We start from the raw sequence: 20012 nt of genomic DNA on the forward strand, positions 1-20012 counted from the left end.
GGGATTGCATTGAACCTGTAGATTGCTTTGGGTAGTATGGTCATTTTCACAATATTGATTCTTCCAATCCAAGAACATGGTATATTTCTCCATCTGTTTATGTCATCTTTGATTTCTTTCATCAGTGTTTTATAGTTTTCTGAGTACAAGTCTTTCACCTCCTTATTCAGGTTTATTCCTTGTATTTTATTCTTTTTGTTGTAATGGTAAATGGGAGTGTTTCCTTAATTTCTCTTTCTGATTTTTAATTGTTGGTGTGTAGAAGTGCCAGAGATTTCTGTGCATTAATTTTGTGTCCTGCAGCCTTACCAAATTCATTGATTAGTTCTAATAGTTGTCTGGTGTCAGCTTTAGGATTTTCTATATATAGTATCATGTCATCTGCAAACAGTGACAGTTTTACTTCTTCTTTTCCTATTTTTATTCCTTTTATTTCTTCTTCTTCTCTGATTGCTGGGGCTAGGACTTCCAAAACTATGTTGAATAAGAGTGGTGGGAGTGGACATCCTTTTCTTGTTCCAGATCTTAGTGGAAATGCTTTCACTTTTTCACATTGAGTATGATGTTTGCTGTGGGTTTGTCATATATGGCCTTTATCATGTTGAGGTAGGTTCCCTCTATGCCCATTTTCTGGAGAGTTTTTATCATAAATGGGTGTTGAATTTTGTCAAAAGCTTTTTCTACATCTATTGAGATGATCATGTGGTTTTTATTCCTTAATTTGTTAATGTGGTGTATCACATGGATTGATTTGCGTATATTGAAGAATCCTTGCATCCCTGGGATAAATCCCACTTGATCATGGTGTATGATCCTTTTAATATGCTGTTGTATTCTTTTTGCTAGTATTTTGTTGAGGATTTTTGCATCTATGTTCATCAGTGATATTGGTCTATAATTTTCTTTTGTTGTGATATCTTTTTCTGGTTTTGGTATCGGGGTGATGGTGGCTTCATAGAATGAATTAGGGAGTGTTTCTTCCTCTGCAATTTTTTGGAAGAGTTTTAGAAGGATCGATGTTAGCTCTTTTCTGAATGTTTGATAGAATTCGCCTGTGAAGCCATCTGGTCCTGGACTTGTGTTTGTTGGAAGATTTTTAATTATGGTTTCAATTTCATTACTTATGATAGGTCTGTTTATATTTTCTAATTCTTCCTGGTTCAGTCTTGGAAAATTGTGCCTTTCCAATAATTTGTCCATTTCTTCGTGGTTGTTTGTTTTATTGGCATAGAGTTGTTTGTAGTAGTTTCTTATAATCCTTTGTATTTCTGCAGTGTCAGTTATCATTCTTCCTTTTTCATTTCTAATTTTATTGAATTGTGTCCTCTCCCTTTTTTTCTTGATGAGTCTGGCTAAGGGTTTATCAATTTTGTTTATCTTCTCAAAGAACCAGCTTTTAGTTTTATTGATCTTTGCTATTGTTTTCTTCATTTCTATTTCATTTATTTCTGCTCTGATCTTTATGATTTCTTTCCTTCTACTGACTTTGGGATATCTTTGTTCTTCTTTCTCTAGTTGTTTTAAGTGTAGGATTAGATTGTTTATTTGAGATTTTTCTTGTTTCTTGAAGTGAGATTGTATTGCTATAAACTTCCCTCTTAGAACTGCTTTTGCTGCGTCCCGTGGGTTTTGGGTCGTTGTGTTCTCATTGTCATTTGTTTCTGTGTATTTTTTTATTTCTTCTTTGATTTCTTCAGTGATCTCTTGGTTATCTGGTAGCTCACTGTTTAGCCTCCATGTATTTGTGTTTTTACAGCTTTTTTCCTGTAATTGATATCCAGTCTCATCACATTGTGGTCAGAAAAGGTACTTGATACAGTTTCAATTTTCTTAAATTTTCCGAGGCTTGATTTGTGACCCAGGATGTGATCTATTCTGGAGAATGTTCCATGTGCACTTGAGAAGAAAGTGTATTCTGCCACTTTCAGGTGTAATGTTCTATAAATATCAATTAGATCTATCTGGCCTGTTGTGTCATTTAAAGCTTGTATTTCCTTACTTATTTTCTGTTTGGATGATCTGTCCATTGTTGTAAGTGGGGTGTTAAAGTCCCCTACTATTATTGTGGTACTCTTGATTTCTCCTTTCATGGTTGTTAGCATTTGCCTTATGTGTTCAGGTGCTCCTATGTTGGGTGCATAAACATGTATAATTGTTATATTTTCTTTTTGGATTGATCCTTTGATCATTATGTAGTATCCCTCCTTATCTTTTATAACAGTCTTTATTTTAAAGTATATTTTATCTGATACGAGTATTGCTACTCCAGCTTTCATTTGATTTCCATTTGCATGGAATATCTTTTTCCATCCCTTCACTTTCAGTCTGTTTGTGTCATTAGGTCTGAAGTAGGTCTCTTGTAGACAGCATATATACGGGTCTTGTTTTTGTATCCATTCAGCCAGTCTGTCTTTTGGTTGGGACATTTAATCCATTTGCATTCAAGGATGTTATTGATATTTATGTTCCTATTACCATTTTCTTAATTGTTTTCGGTTTGTTTTTGTTGGTCCTTTTCTTGTGTTTCCCTCTTAGAGAAGTTTCTTTAGCATTTGTTGTAAAGCTGGTTTGGTGGTGCTGAATTCTCTTAGCTTTTGCTTGTCTGAAAAGCTTTTGACTTCTCCATCGAATCTGAATGAGATCGTTGCTGGGTAGAGTAATCTTGGTTGTAGGTTTTTCTCTTTCATCACTTTAAGTGTATCCTGCCACTGCCTTCTGACCTGAAGAGTTTCAACTGAAAAATCAGTTGATAACCTAATGGGGATTCTTTTGTGTGTTATTTTTTGTTGTTCCCGTGCTGCTTTTAATTTTTTTTCTTTGAATTTAATTTTTGTTAGTTTGATTAATATTTGTCTTGGTGTGTTTTTCCTAGGGTTTATCCTGTATGGGACTCTCTGTGCTTCTTGGACTTTCCTATGTTAGGGAAGTTTTCAACTATAATCTTTTCAGATATTTTCTCAGACCCTTTCTTTTTCTCTTCTTCTGGGATCTCTATAATTCGAATGTTGGTGCGTTTAGTGTTGTCCCATAGGTCTCTGAGATTGTCTTCAGTTCTTTTCATTCTTTTTTTCTTTATTCTGCTTCTCGGCAGTTATTTCCACCATTTTGTCCTCCAGCTCACTTATTTGTTCTTCTGCCTCGGTTATTCTGTTATTGATTCCTTCTAGTGTATGTTTCATTTCAGTTATTGTGTTGTTCATCTCTGTTTGTTCTTTAGTTCTTCTATATCTTTCTTAAACATTTCTTGTATTTTCTCGATCTGTGACTCCATCCTATTTCCGAGATTCTGGATCATCCTTACTATCATTACTCTAAATTCTTTTTCAGGCACATTGCCTGTTTCCTCTTCATTTATTTGGTCTTGTAGATTTTTACCTTGCTCCTTCATCTGTGACATATTTTTTTTGCCATCTCATTTGTTTTTCTTTAATGAGTGGGATTGTGTTCCTGTTTTACTGGTTGTTTGGCCTGAGGCTTCTAACACTGGGGTTTGTAGGCTGTTGGGTAGAGCTGGGTCTTGGTGCTGAGAGGAGGAACTCTGTGAGACCTCACTCCGATGAATATTCCCTCGGTCTGAGGTTCTCTGTTAGTCCAGTGGTTCGGACTTGGAGCTCCCACTGCAGGAGCTTCGGCCCAACCCCGGACTTGTGAACCAAGATCCTGCAAGCTGCCTGGGGCACAAAACAAACAAACAAACAAAAACAATGATAACAAAGTAAAAAATAAAATGAGACTAGGAAACTAACATATCTGTTAGGAAGAATATAAAAATAAAAATTTAGATGAATCAACAACCAGAATGCACAGTAGTACCATAACAGTGAAAAAGAGGAGGAGGGGGAAAAAAGGGTGTGGGGGAGGCCTTGGCTGTGGAGGGCGGGGTCTAAGCAAGGGTGAGCTTTGGGCAATGGACGGGGCCAATGCCCAGGTCCCACAGGGCTGGAAAAGGCCCTGGGGGCTTTGGGGGCTGGGGCTTAGGCTCAAGGAACAGAAGGGGCCCAGGTGTGCCCCCCACCCCTGGTCTCGGAGGGCAGGGGACCTCACCTGGGAGCCCAGCAGGCTTCCTGGGCTCAAGTGGGCAGGGCAAATGCCCTCCTCTCCTTTCCTCTCCTGTTCCTCTGGTCTGTGAGGGCCCCTCCCACCTGCCTCTCCTGATCTCCCCTGTCTCCCTCCTATGCCCCCAAGGACTCACATGGCCTGGAGGGGGGTTTGGAGGGCAGGGGATTGGCCTGGGAGCTCAACAGGCTCCCTGGGCCTGAGTGGGTGGGGCAGTCGCCCTCTGCTCCTCTCCCGCTCCTCCTGGAGGGCCCCTTCTGCCTGCCTCTCCTGATCTTCCCTGCCTCAGGGGTGCTGATCCTGTCTGGCCTTCACTTTTCCTCCTCCCTCAGTCCCCCTATGTCCTACCGGTTCACTTTGGGGTTCCTCCCATCTCCTTGGGCATCAGAGTCCCCCACCAGCGGCTGGTGGGTGCCCTAGTTGTGGGGAGATGCTAACTCCGCGTCTTCCCACACCACCATCTTGACTCTGCCTTCTAATTTAATTCTTTTACATGTAACTATCCAGTTTTTCCAGCACCACTTTTTTTGAAGGTAATGTATTTTCCCCATTATATATTTTTGCCTTCTTTATCATAGATTAATTGATGATAAGTGTATGGGTTTATTTCTGGTCTCTCTTTTCTGTTCCACTGATCTATGTGTCTCTTTTTGTGCCAGTACCATGCTGTTTTGATTACTGTAGCATTGTAGTATACTCTGAGGCCAGGTAGTGTGATACATCCAGCTTTGGTCTTTTTTCTTAAGACTGCTTAGGCTACTTGGGGTCTTTTATGATTCCATATAAATTTTAGGATTGTTCGTTCTATTTCTGTGAAAATGCCATGGGTATACAACTGTGTGCTTCTGTTCCCCCCCCTTCTGTCATCCTGTTGTTGTCTTTCCTTTTATGATGTGCACATATACTACAGACACAATACATTGTTATTATATTTGCTTTATTTACTTTCTATAAATTTACTTATTTATTTATTTACTTTTGGCTGCGTTGGATCTTCGTTGCTGAGCACGGGCTTTTTCTAGTTGGAGCGAGTGGGGGCTACTCTTCGTTGCGGTGTGCGGGCTTCTCATTGCGGTGGCTTCTCTTTGTTGCAGAACACAGGCTCTAGATGCGCAGCCTTCAGTAGTTGTGGCACATGGGCCCCGTAGTTGTGGCTTGTGGGCTGTAGAGCTCAGGCTCAGTAGTTGTGGCACACGGGCTTAGTTGCTCTGTGGCATGTGGAATCTTCCCGGATCAGGGCTCAAACCTATGTCCCCTGCATTGGCAGGTGGATTCTTAACCACTGCACTAGCAGGGAAGTCCCTGTATTTGCCTTAGACAGCTCATTATCTTTTAAGACAAATTTAAAAATGAAAAAGTAGTCTTTTATATTTAGGCACATTAATCATTTCTTATACTCTCCTTTGTATACATCAACGTTTTCTTCTTATGTCGTTTATATTTTCTCTGTTGCATTTCTTGTAGCACCAGCATGCTGCTAAAGAATTCTCTCAGCTTTTGTTTCCCTGAAAAAATTATTTCATTGCTTTTTGAAAGGGGTTTTCAGTGGGTATGCAGTTCAAAGTTAATTTTTCTCCTTTCTGAATGTCATTCTACAGTTTTCCGGCTTGACTAGTTTCAGATGAAACCAGGTGTGTTAGGTTTTTTTTTTTTATAGGTTTCTGTATATAATGTGTCATTTTTCTTCTGGCTGCTTTTCAGATTTTCTCTTTATTACCAGATTTTAGAAATTTGTAATGTGCTTTAGTGTGATTTACTTTGTGTTTGTACTGCTTGTGGTCCATTGAACTGCTTCAGTTTATGGGTTTATATTTGGAAAAAATTTAACGCTTTTTCTTTGAGTATTTTTCTGTTTACACACCCACCTCCACACCCGAGCTCCAATTCAGATTACACTTTGTTAGACCTTTATTAACTTTATTCCACTACTTTATGTTAATCTATAGACATTGAGGCTCTGTTTTTTTTTTCTTTTCCTTTTTGGTAATCTCTCCCCACCCCCATCCTTTTTGTGCTTAATTTTGGATAATTTATTTTGTTATGATTTCAAGTTTATTGATCTTTTATTCTGCACTGTCTCATCAACTGTTAGTCTCATCCAGTGAAATTTTCATTTTAGATATTGTTTTGTTCCTCTCTAGGAATTTTACTTTTTTAGTATCTTCCATTTCTTTCCTTATTAGGTTCGTGTGTGTGTCTATTTTAATCCTTGAATATATTGAACATATTCTAATAGCTAGTTTAACCTCACTGTCTGCTAATTCATTATCTCTATTGTTTCTAAAACTATCTATTGATTGATTCCATCCCTCCCCCCCGCCACATACTTCTGGTTATAGAGCACATTTTCTTTTGCTTCTTTGCATTTCTGGTAATTTTTGATTGGATGCTTTCCATTGTAGTTTTCACATTTTTGAGTGTTTAGATTTTGTTGTATACTTTATTGGAGTGTTGGGTTTTGTTGTGGAAGGCTTCTTTTTTTGTTGTGGAAGGATCAGACTGGTTCTGTCAAGTTTTGTTTCTAAGCTTTGTCATTATGAATCTAGAGTAAACTTTTTTATAGGACTATAGTGGGGGAAGGATGAGAAACACATAACATAAAACCTTCTCCATTAACAAGTTGGTAAGTGTATAGTATAGTATTGTTAACTATATGTGCATTGTTGTACAGCATGTCTTTAGAACTTTTTCATCTTGTATGACTAAAATTCTGTACCCGTTGCACAGCAGCTACCCTTTTCTCCCTCCCCCTGGCCCTGGCAACAACCATTCTATTTTCTGCTTGTATGAGTTCATTTAGATACCGCATATAAATATAATCATGCAGTATTTGTCCTTCTGTGATAGGCTTATTTCACCTAGCTTAATATCCTCGAGGTTCATCCATGTTGTGGCATATGACAGAATTTCCTTCTTTTTTAAGGCTGAATGATATTCCATTTTATGTCTATAGAGAGCATATATTTTTTTAATCTGTTCATCCACTGGTGGACACTTGGGTTGCTCCCTCCTTTTAGCTCTTGTGAATAATGCTGCTATGAACACAGGAGTGCAAATATCTCTTTGAAATTCTGTTTTCAGTTCTTTTTGATCAATACCCAGAAATGGGTTGTTGGATCATATGGTAACTGTATTTTTAATTTTTTGAAATGCCTCCATACTTTTTTCCATAGTGACTGCACCATTTTACATTCCCATCAACAGTGCACAAGGGTTCTGATTTCTCCACGCCATCACCAACGCTTGTTATTTTCTTTTCTTCTTTTTTTTTTTTGATAGTGGCTATCCTAACAGATGATGTCATTATGGTTTTGATTTGCATTTCCTCCATGATTAGTGATGGCGACGATCTTTTCATATACCTGTTTGCCATTTGTATGTCTTTGGAGAAATGCCTTTTCAAGTTCTTTGCCCATTTTTAATCAGATTACATGTTTTTTTGTTATTGAGTTACAGGCGTTTGTTGTATGTTTTGATATTTTTGGATATTAACTCAGGTATATGGTTAGCAAATATTTTCTTATGTTTCATAAGTTGTTCTTTTATTCTGTTGATTGCAGAAGCTTTTTCGTTTGATGAAGTCCCACTTGTCTATTTTTGCTTTTATTGCCTGTGCTTTTGGTATCATATCCAGGAAATCATTCCTAAGACTAATGTTATGAGGCTTTTTCCCTTTATTTTCTCCAGGCAACTTTATAGTTTCAAGTCTTTATTCTTTTACAGTGGAAATCCAGTTTTCCCAGCACTATTTGTTGAAGAGACTGTCCTTTCCCCATTGCGTACTCCTGGCACCCTTTTCAAGGACCATTTGACTGCCTATGTGTGGGTTTATTTCTGCATTCTCTATTCCATTGGTGTACATTCCTGTCTTTATGTTAATACCATATTATTTGGTTACTGTAGATTTGTAATATGTTTTGAAGTCTGGAAATGTGAGACCTCTAGCTTTGCCTTTCACATTATTTTGGCTATTCAAGGTCCTTTGTGGTTCCATATGAATTTTAGAATTGACTTACCTGTTTCTGCAGAAAATACCATTGGTATTTTGATAAGGATTGCATTGAATCTGTGGATTGCTTTTGTTAGTATGAGCATTTTAACAATGTTAAGTTATCCAGTCAGTGAACATGGAAGTGCCTTCTGCAGTTTCTTTCAGCAGTGTTTTATAGTTTTCGGTGTACTTGTCTTTTGCCGCCTTGGTTAAGTTTATTCCTAATTATGTTATTCTTTGTGATGCTATTGTAAATGCGATTGTTTTCTTAATATCTTTTCTGGATTGCTAGTTTTAGAAGTGAAACTGACTTGTGCATTTTGATTTCGTATCCATCAACTTCGCTGAATTCATTTATTAGTTCTAACAATTTTTCTTGTGGTATCTTTAGAATTTTCTACATATAAGATTATGTCCTCTGTGAACTGAGATAATTTTACTTCTTCCTTTCTGATTTGGATGTTCTTTATTTTTTTTTAACGTTTAATTGCTCTAGGTAGGACTTCAAGTACTATGTTGAATAGAAGTGGCAAGAGTGGGCATTGTTGCCATGCTTCTGATCTTAATGGAAATCATTGGGTATGATATTAGCTGTGTGCTTTTCATAATGGCTTTTATTATGTTGAGGTAATTTCCTTCTAATTTTGTTGAGTTTTTTTTTTTTATCATGTAAGGGGGTTGAATTTTGTCAGATGCTTTTTCTGCATCTATTGTGAGATGATCATATGATTTTTATCCTGGTTCTGTTAGTGGTGTAGCACATTGATTTTGTGTGTGTGTGTGTGTGTGTGTTTTTTTGCGGTATGTGGGCCTCTCACTGTTGTGGCCTCTCCCGCTGCGGAGCACAGGCTCCGGACACGCAGGCTCAGTGGCCATGGCTCACGGGCCCAGCCGCTCCGCGGCATGTGGGATCTTCCCGGACCGGAGCACGAACCCGTGTCCCCTGCATCGGCAGGCAGACTCTCAACAACTGCGCCACCAGGGAAGCCCCACATTGATTTTTGTATGTCAACCTATCCTTGCATCCCAGGAATGAATCCCACTGGGTCATGGTGATGATGCTTTTAATGTGTGGTTGAATTCAGTTTGCTAATATTTGTTGATGATTTTTCATCAGGGATGTTGGTCTGTAGTTTTCTTGTAATGTCTTTGGTATCAGAATAATGCTTGCCTCATAAAATAAGTTTGGAAGTGTTTCCTTCTCAATTTTTATGAAATGTTTGAGAAAGATTGGTGTTAATTCTTTTAATGTTTGGTAGAATTCTGCGGTGAAGCCATCTGGTTGTAGGCTTTTCTTTGTTGGCAGATTTTTGATTACTGGTTCAGTCTATGCACTAGTTTCAAGTCAGTTCATATTTTCTATTTCTTCATGAATCAGTCTTGGTACGTTCAACTTGTTCGTATATATTGTTCACACTAGTCTCTTTTAACTCTTTCTATTTCTGTGGCGTCAGTTTTAATGTCTCCTCTATCATTTCTGATTTTATTTACTTGAGTCTTCGTTTTTTCTTAGTCTGGTTAAGGGTTTGTCAGTCTTTTCAGGAACCAACTCTTAATTCCATTGATTTTTTTTTTTTCCTATTCTCTTTTGTTTATTTCTGCTCTAATCTTTACTATTTCCTTTCTTTCAGTAACTTTGGGCTTCGTTAGTTCTTTCTCTAGTTCCTTGGTATGTAAAGTTAGGTTTTTATTTGAGATTCTTTTTCTTGTTCTTAGTGTAGCCATTTACTTCTATAAACCTCCCTCTCAGTGGTGCTTTTGCTGCATCCCTTAAGTTTTGGTGTGTTGTGATTTCATTTTTTAAAACATTTTCTGATTTCCCTTTTCATTTCTTCTTTGACCTATTGCCTGTTCGGGAGTGTGTTAATTTCCACATATTCGTGAATTTTCCATTTTTTTCTTCTGCTATTGATTTCTAGTTTCATTCTGTTATGGTCAGAAAAGATACTTGATGTGATTATTTTCTGACTCAACATGTAATCTCTCCTGGACAGTGGTCTGTGTGCACTTGAAAAGAATGTGTGCTCTGCTGATGTTCTGTATATGTCTATTAGATGGCTTTGGTTTATTGTATTGTTTAAATCCTCTGTTTCCTTATTGATCTTCTGTCCTATCCATCATTGAAAGTTGAGGCATTGAAACCTTCTACTATTATTGTTTTGCTATGTGTTTCTCTAGTTCTGTTGGTGTTTGCTTTGTGTGTTTGGGTGCTCTTTTATGGTGTCCTATAAGCCCCTTAGGCTTCTTCTTTCTTTTTCCTTTTTGTGCCTATGAATGAATAATTTCAAATGACTTGTCTTTAAGTGCATTGATTCTTCTGCTTGATCAAGTCCACTGCTGAGCTCTTCTGTTAAATTTTTCATTTCAGTTTCAAGTATCCCCTGCTTTTCAAAAGTTTGCTTTATAACACTTCCCTTTTATGAAAGACCTACATTAGGACCAATTTCCATTAACCAAAAGAAACCTGAAGAGGATTTTCACTTTTACAAAAAAAAGGCAAAAGGTGAAAATAGCCTTCAGTATTTTTTTTGAATGAACTGTAATAGAAGTGGTGTGCACCCTGAACAGCAAGAGTGGCACCCCTGGCAACTACACTCAGCATCGCAGCATCAAGCTGCCATAGCTTTGAACTGTGTCTGTGAGTATCTGTGTTTCATGTTGCTTTATTTTGTGCATCTTCACTTTTTCACTTTTTGCCATTTTGGCTTATGAAAGTTTTCACAGGACCAGTCAACTTTCAGATGGTGGGGGAAACCTGTATTATATTCTTCATCTCCAGAATTTCTGTTTGGTTCTCTTTTGTGTTTTATGTCTGTGCTGGTACTTTCGTTTTGTTCATGCATCATTTTCCTTAGTTCATTGAGCATCTTTATGATGGTTATTTAAAATTTTTCGTCAGGTAATTCATACACATCTGTTTTTTTAGGATTAGTTTCTGGAGATTGGCCATGTTTTCCTGTTTCTTTGTATGCCTTGTTACTCTGTTGGGATCCATGCATTTGAAAAAACAGTCACCTTGTACAGGATTTACAGACAAGCTTCCTATAGGGAAAGCCAGATGTTCCTGCACTAACTCACCAGCCAGCCCAGCTAGAGATTCTGGGGACCTCTTAAACCTTTTCTGTGGATGGATCTTCTCTAGACTTATGAGTATAGTTAGAGATGTTTTGCTGGTTTCTTTTTTCATTACTGTGTAATCTTTTGCTGCTTCTTGTATCTGTGGTACTTCAGAGTATTTGGAATTGCAGCAAACTGCCCAGCTTTTTTTGTTCCTAGCGGCCCCCATGCACTAGAGTATGCCAGGTCCCATCAGAAGTCCAAGTCAGGCAAGGTAGAAGCAGTCCCTGGGGCAGCCCCTTGGAAAGCTGAAATACTGGTTGCATCCTTCTCTCTTCTCTTTCTCTCCAAATGAGAAGCCACTGAGTTATATCGGCCTCCATCTGTATTGTGGGTCCTCTGGAGCAGTGTCCCAGCTCTTTTTTGTTCTCGTTAGTCTCCAGGCATTTAGAGTATGACAGGTCTCTTCAGTACTGTGAGTTGGGTGAGATAGACACAAGTCCCTTGGGCAGCCCCCTGGAAAGCTGGAACGTTGGATGCACGTTCTTCCCCAAGAGAAGCTGAGAGGTGGGAATTTCTCCTGCCTGCTCCCAGGGGAGGGGTAATGGTGAATGAGTGACTACTCGTGCAAACCGTCACCTTTGTTCTCAGCCACTCCAACCTGGTCCCCTTTCTTGTCAGTGATTAGATTCAGGCAAGATGGAAACCAGTCCCTGGGGCAGCCACATGAAAATTCTGAACATTTCATATGTGTTTCAGTCTTCTCTTGCTCCCTCCCCCGGAGTATGGAGTGTCTTTCTGATTATGTGGTGCTGAGCCAGGGGTAGGAACTCTGGCAAGTGAGGGCCACAAGTTTTCTACTGGCTTTGATGTGGCTGGTTTTGTGCTTGCCTTGGGGTATAGGAGCATCTTAACTAGTATCTGGCTTTCTCACGAAGGGAATTGGTTTATGTATTGTTGTTGATTTGTGTTTCCATGGGAAAAGTAGGGTCTGGTTTCCTGTTCTGCCATCTTGCTGACATCACCCACTTTCTATGGCTAATTTATTCATATACTAAGGTATGACATTCTGGGGTGTGTACTCAATGCCCATGCATTTAGTGAGGTTCCTCCAACCTGCCTGCTAGAAATTTCATGAACTCTTGACGCTTTGTTACCTCTCCAGTTATTGTTCTTTCCCTGGAAGTTGATCTTTGTTTGGCCTTATGGATTTTCACGCCCATGTATGTGCAGATTTGCCTACAGTCATAGAATTGAATGGATTTGTATTCATATTTCTGGAGGTCTTTCTGTATGTAGCATCTTTCTTTCTGGTACTCTGCCCTACAAATTCTAGCTACCTGGATTGCCCTGAACTCTGATCTTTGTTTCTTCAACTAGCAAGACTGATGGGCTTTTGGCTTTCCTCCCTGCATGGTGGTCCAAAGTCTGAAAATTTAGAAAGAGTTGTTTTATATTTTCCCTTGGTATTTTAGTTGTTTACAGAAGGAGGGTAATTCTGGATATTGGTTACTTTCTCCTGGACAGAGATGGAAGTCTACTCTATATATTTTAATTATGTCATTTTAGGGAAGAAAGACTTGACTTTTTATGAAATCAGTGAACTCAGCTGAAAAATTAACCTTTACTTCCATTCTTTTTTTTTCATGTTTCTTTGTCACATACAGTTGTCACTGATGCCATTCTTTATCTAAGAGGAATTCAGTGGAGAATACTTCCAATAAAGATAATTTATTTTATGAGCACTTATTTTTCATACTCTACCTGTCATGATTCAATAGGCATTCTACTAATCATCAGTTGTCACAGGTTCCCTCAAGACTAAAAGTTGCTCTGGATCTGTAATTGTTTTAATGACACAAAAGCCCCCAGAGTTTAGTAGAAGCCAGACTTAGCTATCGTGTTCTGCTATCATCCTGGATTGACTAGAATTGGTGACCCAGAATCCTAGCCATTTTGCTGTTCCTTTCCTTAAACATTTCAGGATTTGTCATTTTAAATTTCTTTATTTGGTTTTCCTATGTTAGCTTTTTGGGTGTAGGTAGTGAATACTGCATTTGCATATCTGCTGCTATTAAGGTTTGAGTGGGGTGCAGTGGCAGAATGCAGGACAGTTAAATTGATTGAAATTCATGCTATTAAAGAGGGAGAGGGCCTGGACTTAACTCCAATCCATAAAACACCATTAAGTGAGAATGTTCTCACTAATAGATTCATCTGCTTAAGTGCCAATTTACTTTGCACTTTTTCTGACTTGAAAATGGAAGATGCTCAAAATATTTACTGCTAGGTGAAATCATTGGCTTTTAGGCACTGTTAAATTACTACTATTTTAAAGATGGACCAGCAGTCATTTTTCTTTTTCTTTTGTGGATTTTTGACTCACAAAATTAATTGAGGCTTGTGTTGTAATAAAAAGCAATTTAGGGCTTCGCTGGTAGCACAGTGGTTAAGAATCCACCTGCCAATGCAGGGGACATGGGTTCGAGCCCTGGTCCGGGAAGATCCCACATGCTGTGGAGCAGCTAAGCCCGTGTGCCACAACTGCTGAGCCTACGTGCCTAGAGCCCGTGCTCCACAACTAGAGAAGCCACCTCAATGAGAAGCCCTGCACCGCAATGAAGAGTAGCCCCTGCTCCCCGCAACTAGAGAAAGCCCATGCACGGCAGCAAAGACCCAACACAGCCAAAAAAAAGCAATTTAATTTTACTAAAAAAAAAAAGTGAAATGTGAAATGTTCCGTTTACTGACTTTTTCTAAATTAAGAGGCAATGTAAGATTCTTTTAGGCAAATAGTCAGTGTTATTCTTCTTTATCATTCTTATGAGGCAGCACTGTGAAGCAAGACGGGAGAAAAGAGATAGTTACACATACAGAAGGGACATATAGTTATGCAGAACTGCCCTTATGGAGATGCTGGAGTGCTGGTTGTTAGTTGGAGGGATGTTATTCTCTTATCAGCTAACTGGTCACTTAACACTGGACTTGGAGGCAGAGGCCAGCTTTCTCAGCTTTGAAAGGAGCCTTCGAAAGCATCTCCTATACCAGATGTTCCTGCACTAACTCACCAGCCAGCCCAGCTAGAGATTCTGGGGACTTCTTAAACCTTTTCTGTGGATGGAACTGGATTTTCTTTTTTTAATTGGACACTTTAGAATTATTTTTGACATGGTTCATTTTCTCATAAAATCCTTAAGATCACATGCAAAATGGATTGGCTTAAGTTTTAGAAACTTGCTTTTTACTGTCAGGATGCTATGCTCTTCTGATATATGAAAGCCAGCAGATGGCTGCATCCTGTTTGAGATTAGAAATACCTCCTTCCCCAGGCTTGCTTGCCTCTTTGAAACTACCCTTTATTTCACTGTTTTATTCTTCCCTCCCCGACCCTATACACATGGCTCATAGTTGGGCTTTTGGGTGGAAAAACAAACTTCACAGGTGATTTAAATAAAGCCAGCTAGAAATACACGGTTCAAAGTTGTTCAACTGCTCTACTTTGATTGAAATATCATGGTTGCTCACTAGAGAATAAATTATGCTGGTCTGCAGTTCACCAGTACATATTTAGTAGTAGACTGGTAGGTTGAAATTAAGCCAAGGGCTTGATCCACTTTGGACTAGTGTCTGGTTCTCCATGTTTGGAAAGAAAACACGTATAAGATTATGCAGAAGAGAAAGCAGTAGCCTCATTTTACATACTCTGATACAAGTGATCCTATTAATTAAGTACATATTGGTATTACATAGGTATATATAATAAGTGCTTCTTATAAGCAAATTATAAATATTTTAAATAATTAATTAGAAATATGTTAAAAGCTCGGACTCTGGTACGTGCCTTTGCCACCTATTAATTCCATAATCTTGGGCAAGTTGGTTAAGCTGTATACTGCATTTTCCTTCTTGTAAAATGGGACTAATAGTACCGACCTCAGGGTTGCTGTACGGATTGAAAGTGTTAATACAGCTACCATGCTTAAAACAGTGCACAGTAAGTACACACTGTTATGTTAAATCGAATGAAATTGCCAATATTTGTCCTTTTTTGACTTACCAAAAGTTTCATATGGTTCAATCTAGTACAAAAACATATTAATTAAAAAAAATAATTGTTGTTCAATCAGAATCACATATTATGGACGTGATTTACTGATCAAAATCCATTGGATCGGTATGACTGGGGATAGAGCCTGGCAACTAAACTAAAGCCAACAATAATCTCTGCAGGTGACTCAGATGAGCAGCCAGGTTTGGGAATTCTTGACTTACAGTATCACTCAGGAGACTTTATATACTGTGGAGAGAGTAACATTGATAGTCAAGAGAATGAGTATAGAGAGGAATTTTGCCTCAGGATGAATCATATTTCAGGTCTCATCTGCATCTGATTTAGCTGATATTTAGATGAGAGTTTGGCCTTCAGACTTTAGAGTTGATGTTGGGATGAATTACGACTTTTGGGATTGGTGGGATGGGGAGAATGTGTTTTGCATGTGAGAAGGACATGGATTTTGGGGGTAAGGGGTGAAATGCTATGGACTGAAGTGTGTTCCCCCCCACCCCAGAATTCATAAGCCCTCAGCCCCAGTTTGATGGTATTTGGAGGTGGTGCCTTTGGGAGATGCCCCTGATAGTGGGATTAGTGCGCTTATAAGAAGAGATGTAGAAAAATTAAAAAAAAAAGAAGAGCTGTAGAAAGCTTGTTCTTTCTTCTCTGGCCATAACAGGACACAGTGAGTAGGCAGCTGTTTATAGGCCAGGAAGAGAGTCCTCACCACAAACCTATGATACTGGCACCTTGATCTTGAACTTCTAGCTTCCAGAACTGTGAGAAAAGAAATTCCTGTTGTTTAAGCAACCAGTCTGTGGTATTTTTTATGGCAGGCAGAGCTAAGACACCTAATTCCTCCCTCCAGTCCTTTGTATCACTGCTGTCATTCATTTTACTTACACATAAGCATATGTATATTTACATAAGCATAAATAATCTAATTTGCTGCTATTATTATTTTGAACAAACTATTGTCTGTTACATCAATTAAGAATAAGAAAAAAAGGTTTTAATTTTACCTGTACTTACTCCTTCTGGAATTGCTCTTCTTTTCTGTATGTGGATCCAAGTGTCTGGCTTATATTATTTTTCTTTTCTCTGAAGAACTTCTTTTTTTAACGTTTCTGGCGATGTCAGTCTACTGGGAGCACATTTCCTTAATTATTGTTTGTCTGAGAAAGTCTTTTATTTCTCTTTCACTTTTGAGGGATCATTTTGCAGAATATAAAATTCTAGGTTGGTGGGTTTTTTCTCTCTTGCTTGCATGGTTTCTGAGAAATCAGATTTAATTCTTAACCTTTGCTCATCTGTAAGTAAGGTGTTGTTTCCCCTCTGGCTTTTTCCAAGATTTTTTCTTTATTTTTGATTTTCCACAGTTTGAATGTGATATACCAAGTTGTGGGGTTTTTGGCATGTTTCCTGCTTGGTGTTCTTTTAGCTGCTTGGATCTGTGGTTTGGTGTCTGACAATCTGAGGGAAATTCTCAGTCATTAATGCTTCAAATATTTCTTGCTTTCTTTCTCTTTTTCTTCTGTTTCTGGTATTGTTATTACGTGTATGTTACACCTTTTATAGTTGTCCTGCTAAAAAATGTTCTTGAATATTGTTCTGTGGATTTTTTTTTCCAATCTTTTTTATTTTTGCTTTATAGCTTTGGAAGATTTTATTGAGATATCCTCAAGTGCAGTGATTTTTTTTCCCTCAGCTGTGTCCTGTCTAGTAATGAGCACATGAAAGACATTTTTCATTTCTTCTACAGTTTCTCATCTCTAGCATTTCTTTTTTTGATTCTTCCTTAGAATTTTCAGCTCTCTGTATACATTACCCATTTCTTCTTGCATGTTGTCTACTTTGTCCAGTAGAGCCCTTAGCATCTTAATCATAGTTGTTTTAAGTTTCTGGTCTGATAATTCCAACATTCCTGCCATATCTAACTATGCTAATGATGCCTGCGCTTTCTTCAAACTGTGTTTTTTGCCTTTTAGTATGCCTTATAATTTTTTCCTCATAGTGGGACATGATGTACTGGGTAAAAGCAAGTGTAGTAAATAGGCCTGTAGTAATGCGTCATGAGATTGGTGGGGGCTGGGTAGTGTTCTATATTCCTACAATTAGGTCTGTCTCTTAGTGAGCCTGTGCCCTGGACTGTGAACTTCACAAGTGGTTCTCAATTTTTCACCCCCTTAGGTGGGACAGGATGGCTAGAGGTAGCTGAAGTTGGTTATTTCCCATCCCCCAGGTTAGCTGGGCTCTGGTAATAGCCCAATAGAATAGGCTCCAGTAAAACTGTTTCTCTTGAAGTTAGGCCTTGTTAAGAAGAACAGAGTGCTCTTGTGTATTTCAAAATGATTTACTTTTCCTCCTCTTCTTGCAGAAGAACTCGGGAATTTTTTTCTTATAGTCACTGTGAGAACCTGGTAGAACCCTTGGAGCAAAAACTCACATAACTGTCAGGCCTCCCCTCCCCAGTGTCTGGGTCCCCATTGAGTTTTTAACTCTCAGACTTGTCCACACTGAGCCTCCGGCAATTGGTCAATTACAGTTCAGATTTTCCTACGCCAACAGTGGTTCCAGCAGAACCTCTTTCTCTGGTTCCCATGCAAGTTTCTGCTCTGGTACGTTGTGTTTCTTTGTATCCATCCTGTCTGTCTCTTCAGTTTTGGAGGCAGCAGTTTACCTCATAAGGTCACTTCTCTGATGGATCTAGGAAGGATTATTGATTTTTTAGTTCAGCTTTTTATGGGTTATTAGATGGAGTGATGACTTCCACGCTCCTTACGTGCCAAACTGGAAGTCCTCGTTCATTTTGCTTTGCTTCCCCAAAGAACTTCACTTGTTGCCTGATCTTTCTTTTTCATAATGTGTTTCATTGTTCCTGGGTGCTCTTACTGAGGCTGGCATGACTTGTTCACTTCCAGGATGTCTGTACCCGAAATCCTACTGCCTCCTTCTCCTTAACTAAACTGAATCCTTTAATGAGGCCCCCTCACTAAGGTGAATTTGTGCCAATAGCAAATGGTACCAGTAAGGTACCATTGTATTAGTCACATTTGGGGAGATCATTTTATGCTGCTTTGGGTGTGAAGAATTAGTTCATGCCAATTTCCACTTAAATTGTTAAGACTTAATACATTGTCCTTAATACACTGAATTGTACTGTAATTGCCTCACGCTTTTTTAATTCCTTGAGGTCAAGAATCTTCCCTCTTTCCTTAGTGTCTGCCACAAAAGTATTTGTAAAGTGTGGGATGAAGGGTATCATTTACAGAGTTAGGATGTAGAAATCCCTAATTTGATAATCCAGGTATATATTATTTCTTAACACATGTATAGATCTTATTTCAAAATTTATATTTTAGAATGTTAGGCAGTGGAGATATCTGACATGTTTATACAAATTCATCCTAGGTCTTACGTATGTTTCCTTCATTTTACAGATGGAAGATACAGAGAGTGATACATGTTGCTTATAGAGTTGTGATATGCTAGGGACTCATAATTATTATCATTTGATATGTTTCCCTTTTCTAAAAATGCTATTTAATCATATTTGCAAATGTGTAGAGATAGAGTAGAGGTACTAGAATTTTGAGATTATAATGATATACCTTAGATGATGGAAATATTCTAGGGTTTAAGTCAGGTTTTGTTAGAAGTCAGAATCCAATAGTCTTATACAGCTTAAGTAATTTATTATGTTGCATTTGTGTTTTTGCAGACTGTTCTCTTTGTATAAGAAAATTTCTGTCCTATAAAACACAATGTCCAACTTGCTGTGTGGTGAGTTTTTCTTTTCTTTTTTTTCTTTAAACTAAGTGGTGCAGATATTTCTGCTTCATGTATACACAAAAGCCCAGGGAAGATGTATAATTATTGAATTAAGCTATATCAAAGACAATTTCAGAAAGGACTTATAAAATACATATATGGAGAACTGGGCTTTGTTCCACTTTTCATAAAGATTTCTGATAACCTAAATGTATTTTAGGAGGAAAAAACTAATTTTAAGATCAGGACACTTTAAATCTTATGAACTGTGTTTTTATGGCTCCTCACTTTTTATAATTTCTCAACTTGGGTAGAAAATCTGATGGTAGGATCATTTATCTGCAAAAGATTGATATTTAAGTATTTGTGCAGAAGGCAGATTCAGCTTAACTGGCCCCTTACCTCTTTCCCAAACCAGACCTTCAGGGAAAACACCAAGAAACTTGTTAAAGTTTCTGAAGCATTTTATGTAGTGGAAATAGGTGAAAAGGTATGTAAAAAGGGAAGGTAAACATAAGTAGGAATAAAGAAAGAAGAAAAAGAGATAGTAAGGTCTGATAGAAAGGACACTGGGGCTAATTAAAGGGTTTGGGTTCTAGTTTGGTGCCTCTGGTAGGTGCATCGTGTCAGGATGTCACTGAACTTGTTTGGCTCCCAAGTCTAAGCTCTTTCCAACTAGGGATGCTGCTGTCATCAAGATGGTATCATCACAGAGGTAAAGTGTATGCCATTTACGCTAGATAGCTACTGGGTTTATCGTTTTCCTCTTGCAGTCTTGAACACCAATCTTGTTTTAAAAGTCTCTTTGAGCACCTAAGGCTCTCGTGTTATTACTTTAAAAGAGCATCTCTGTTCTGCTTTTCAGGAGACATTTTTGGGAGAGCTGAGTGCTGGCATTTTGAAGAAGGATTCTTGCTCATGTTAGGTTTTATCTTAGTACAGAGTACATATGTTTTTACCAGATGCTTTGGAGAGCTTTTAAACAGACTTCCAGTCAGCAGATAGTGATTCACTGTTTTAAAATTCCGTATTAGTATGAGATGAATGAACTTCATTTTGAGGTTTTCCTGGAAGACTTAGTGGGAT

General features: G+C 38.3%; 1 protein-coding gene across 6 annotated transcripts in view; it reads left to right on the plus strand.

Moving 5' to 3' along the window:
- RAD18 (RAD18 E3 ubiquitin protein ligase) overlaps nt 1-20012 on the plus strand; it is a 116591-nt gene that overhangs the window by 12467 nt on the left and 84112 nt on the right. For 5 of the 6 annotated variants that reach the window (XM_049716081.1, XM_004274791.3, XM_033437226.2 and 2 more), the window contains exon 3: nt 18877-18938. The exons of the other annotated variant lie outside the window; for it this stretch is intronic. In XM_049716081.1, coding sequence (XP_049572038.1) covers nt 18877-18938 — 62 coding nt within the window. The remainder of the gene's footprint in view (nt 1-18876; nt 18939-20012) is intronic. 6 annotated transcript variants of the gene reach the window in all.

The sequence above is a fragment of the Orcinus orca genome, chromosome 10, assembly GCF_937001465.1.
Source record: "Orcinus orca chromosome 10, mOrcOrc1.1, whole genome shotgun sequence".
Taxonomy (NCBI): domain Eukaryota; kingdom Metazoa; phylum Chordata; class Mammalia; order Artiodactyla; family Delphinidae; genus Orcinus; species Orcinus orca.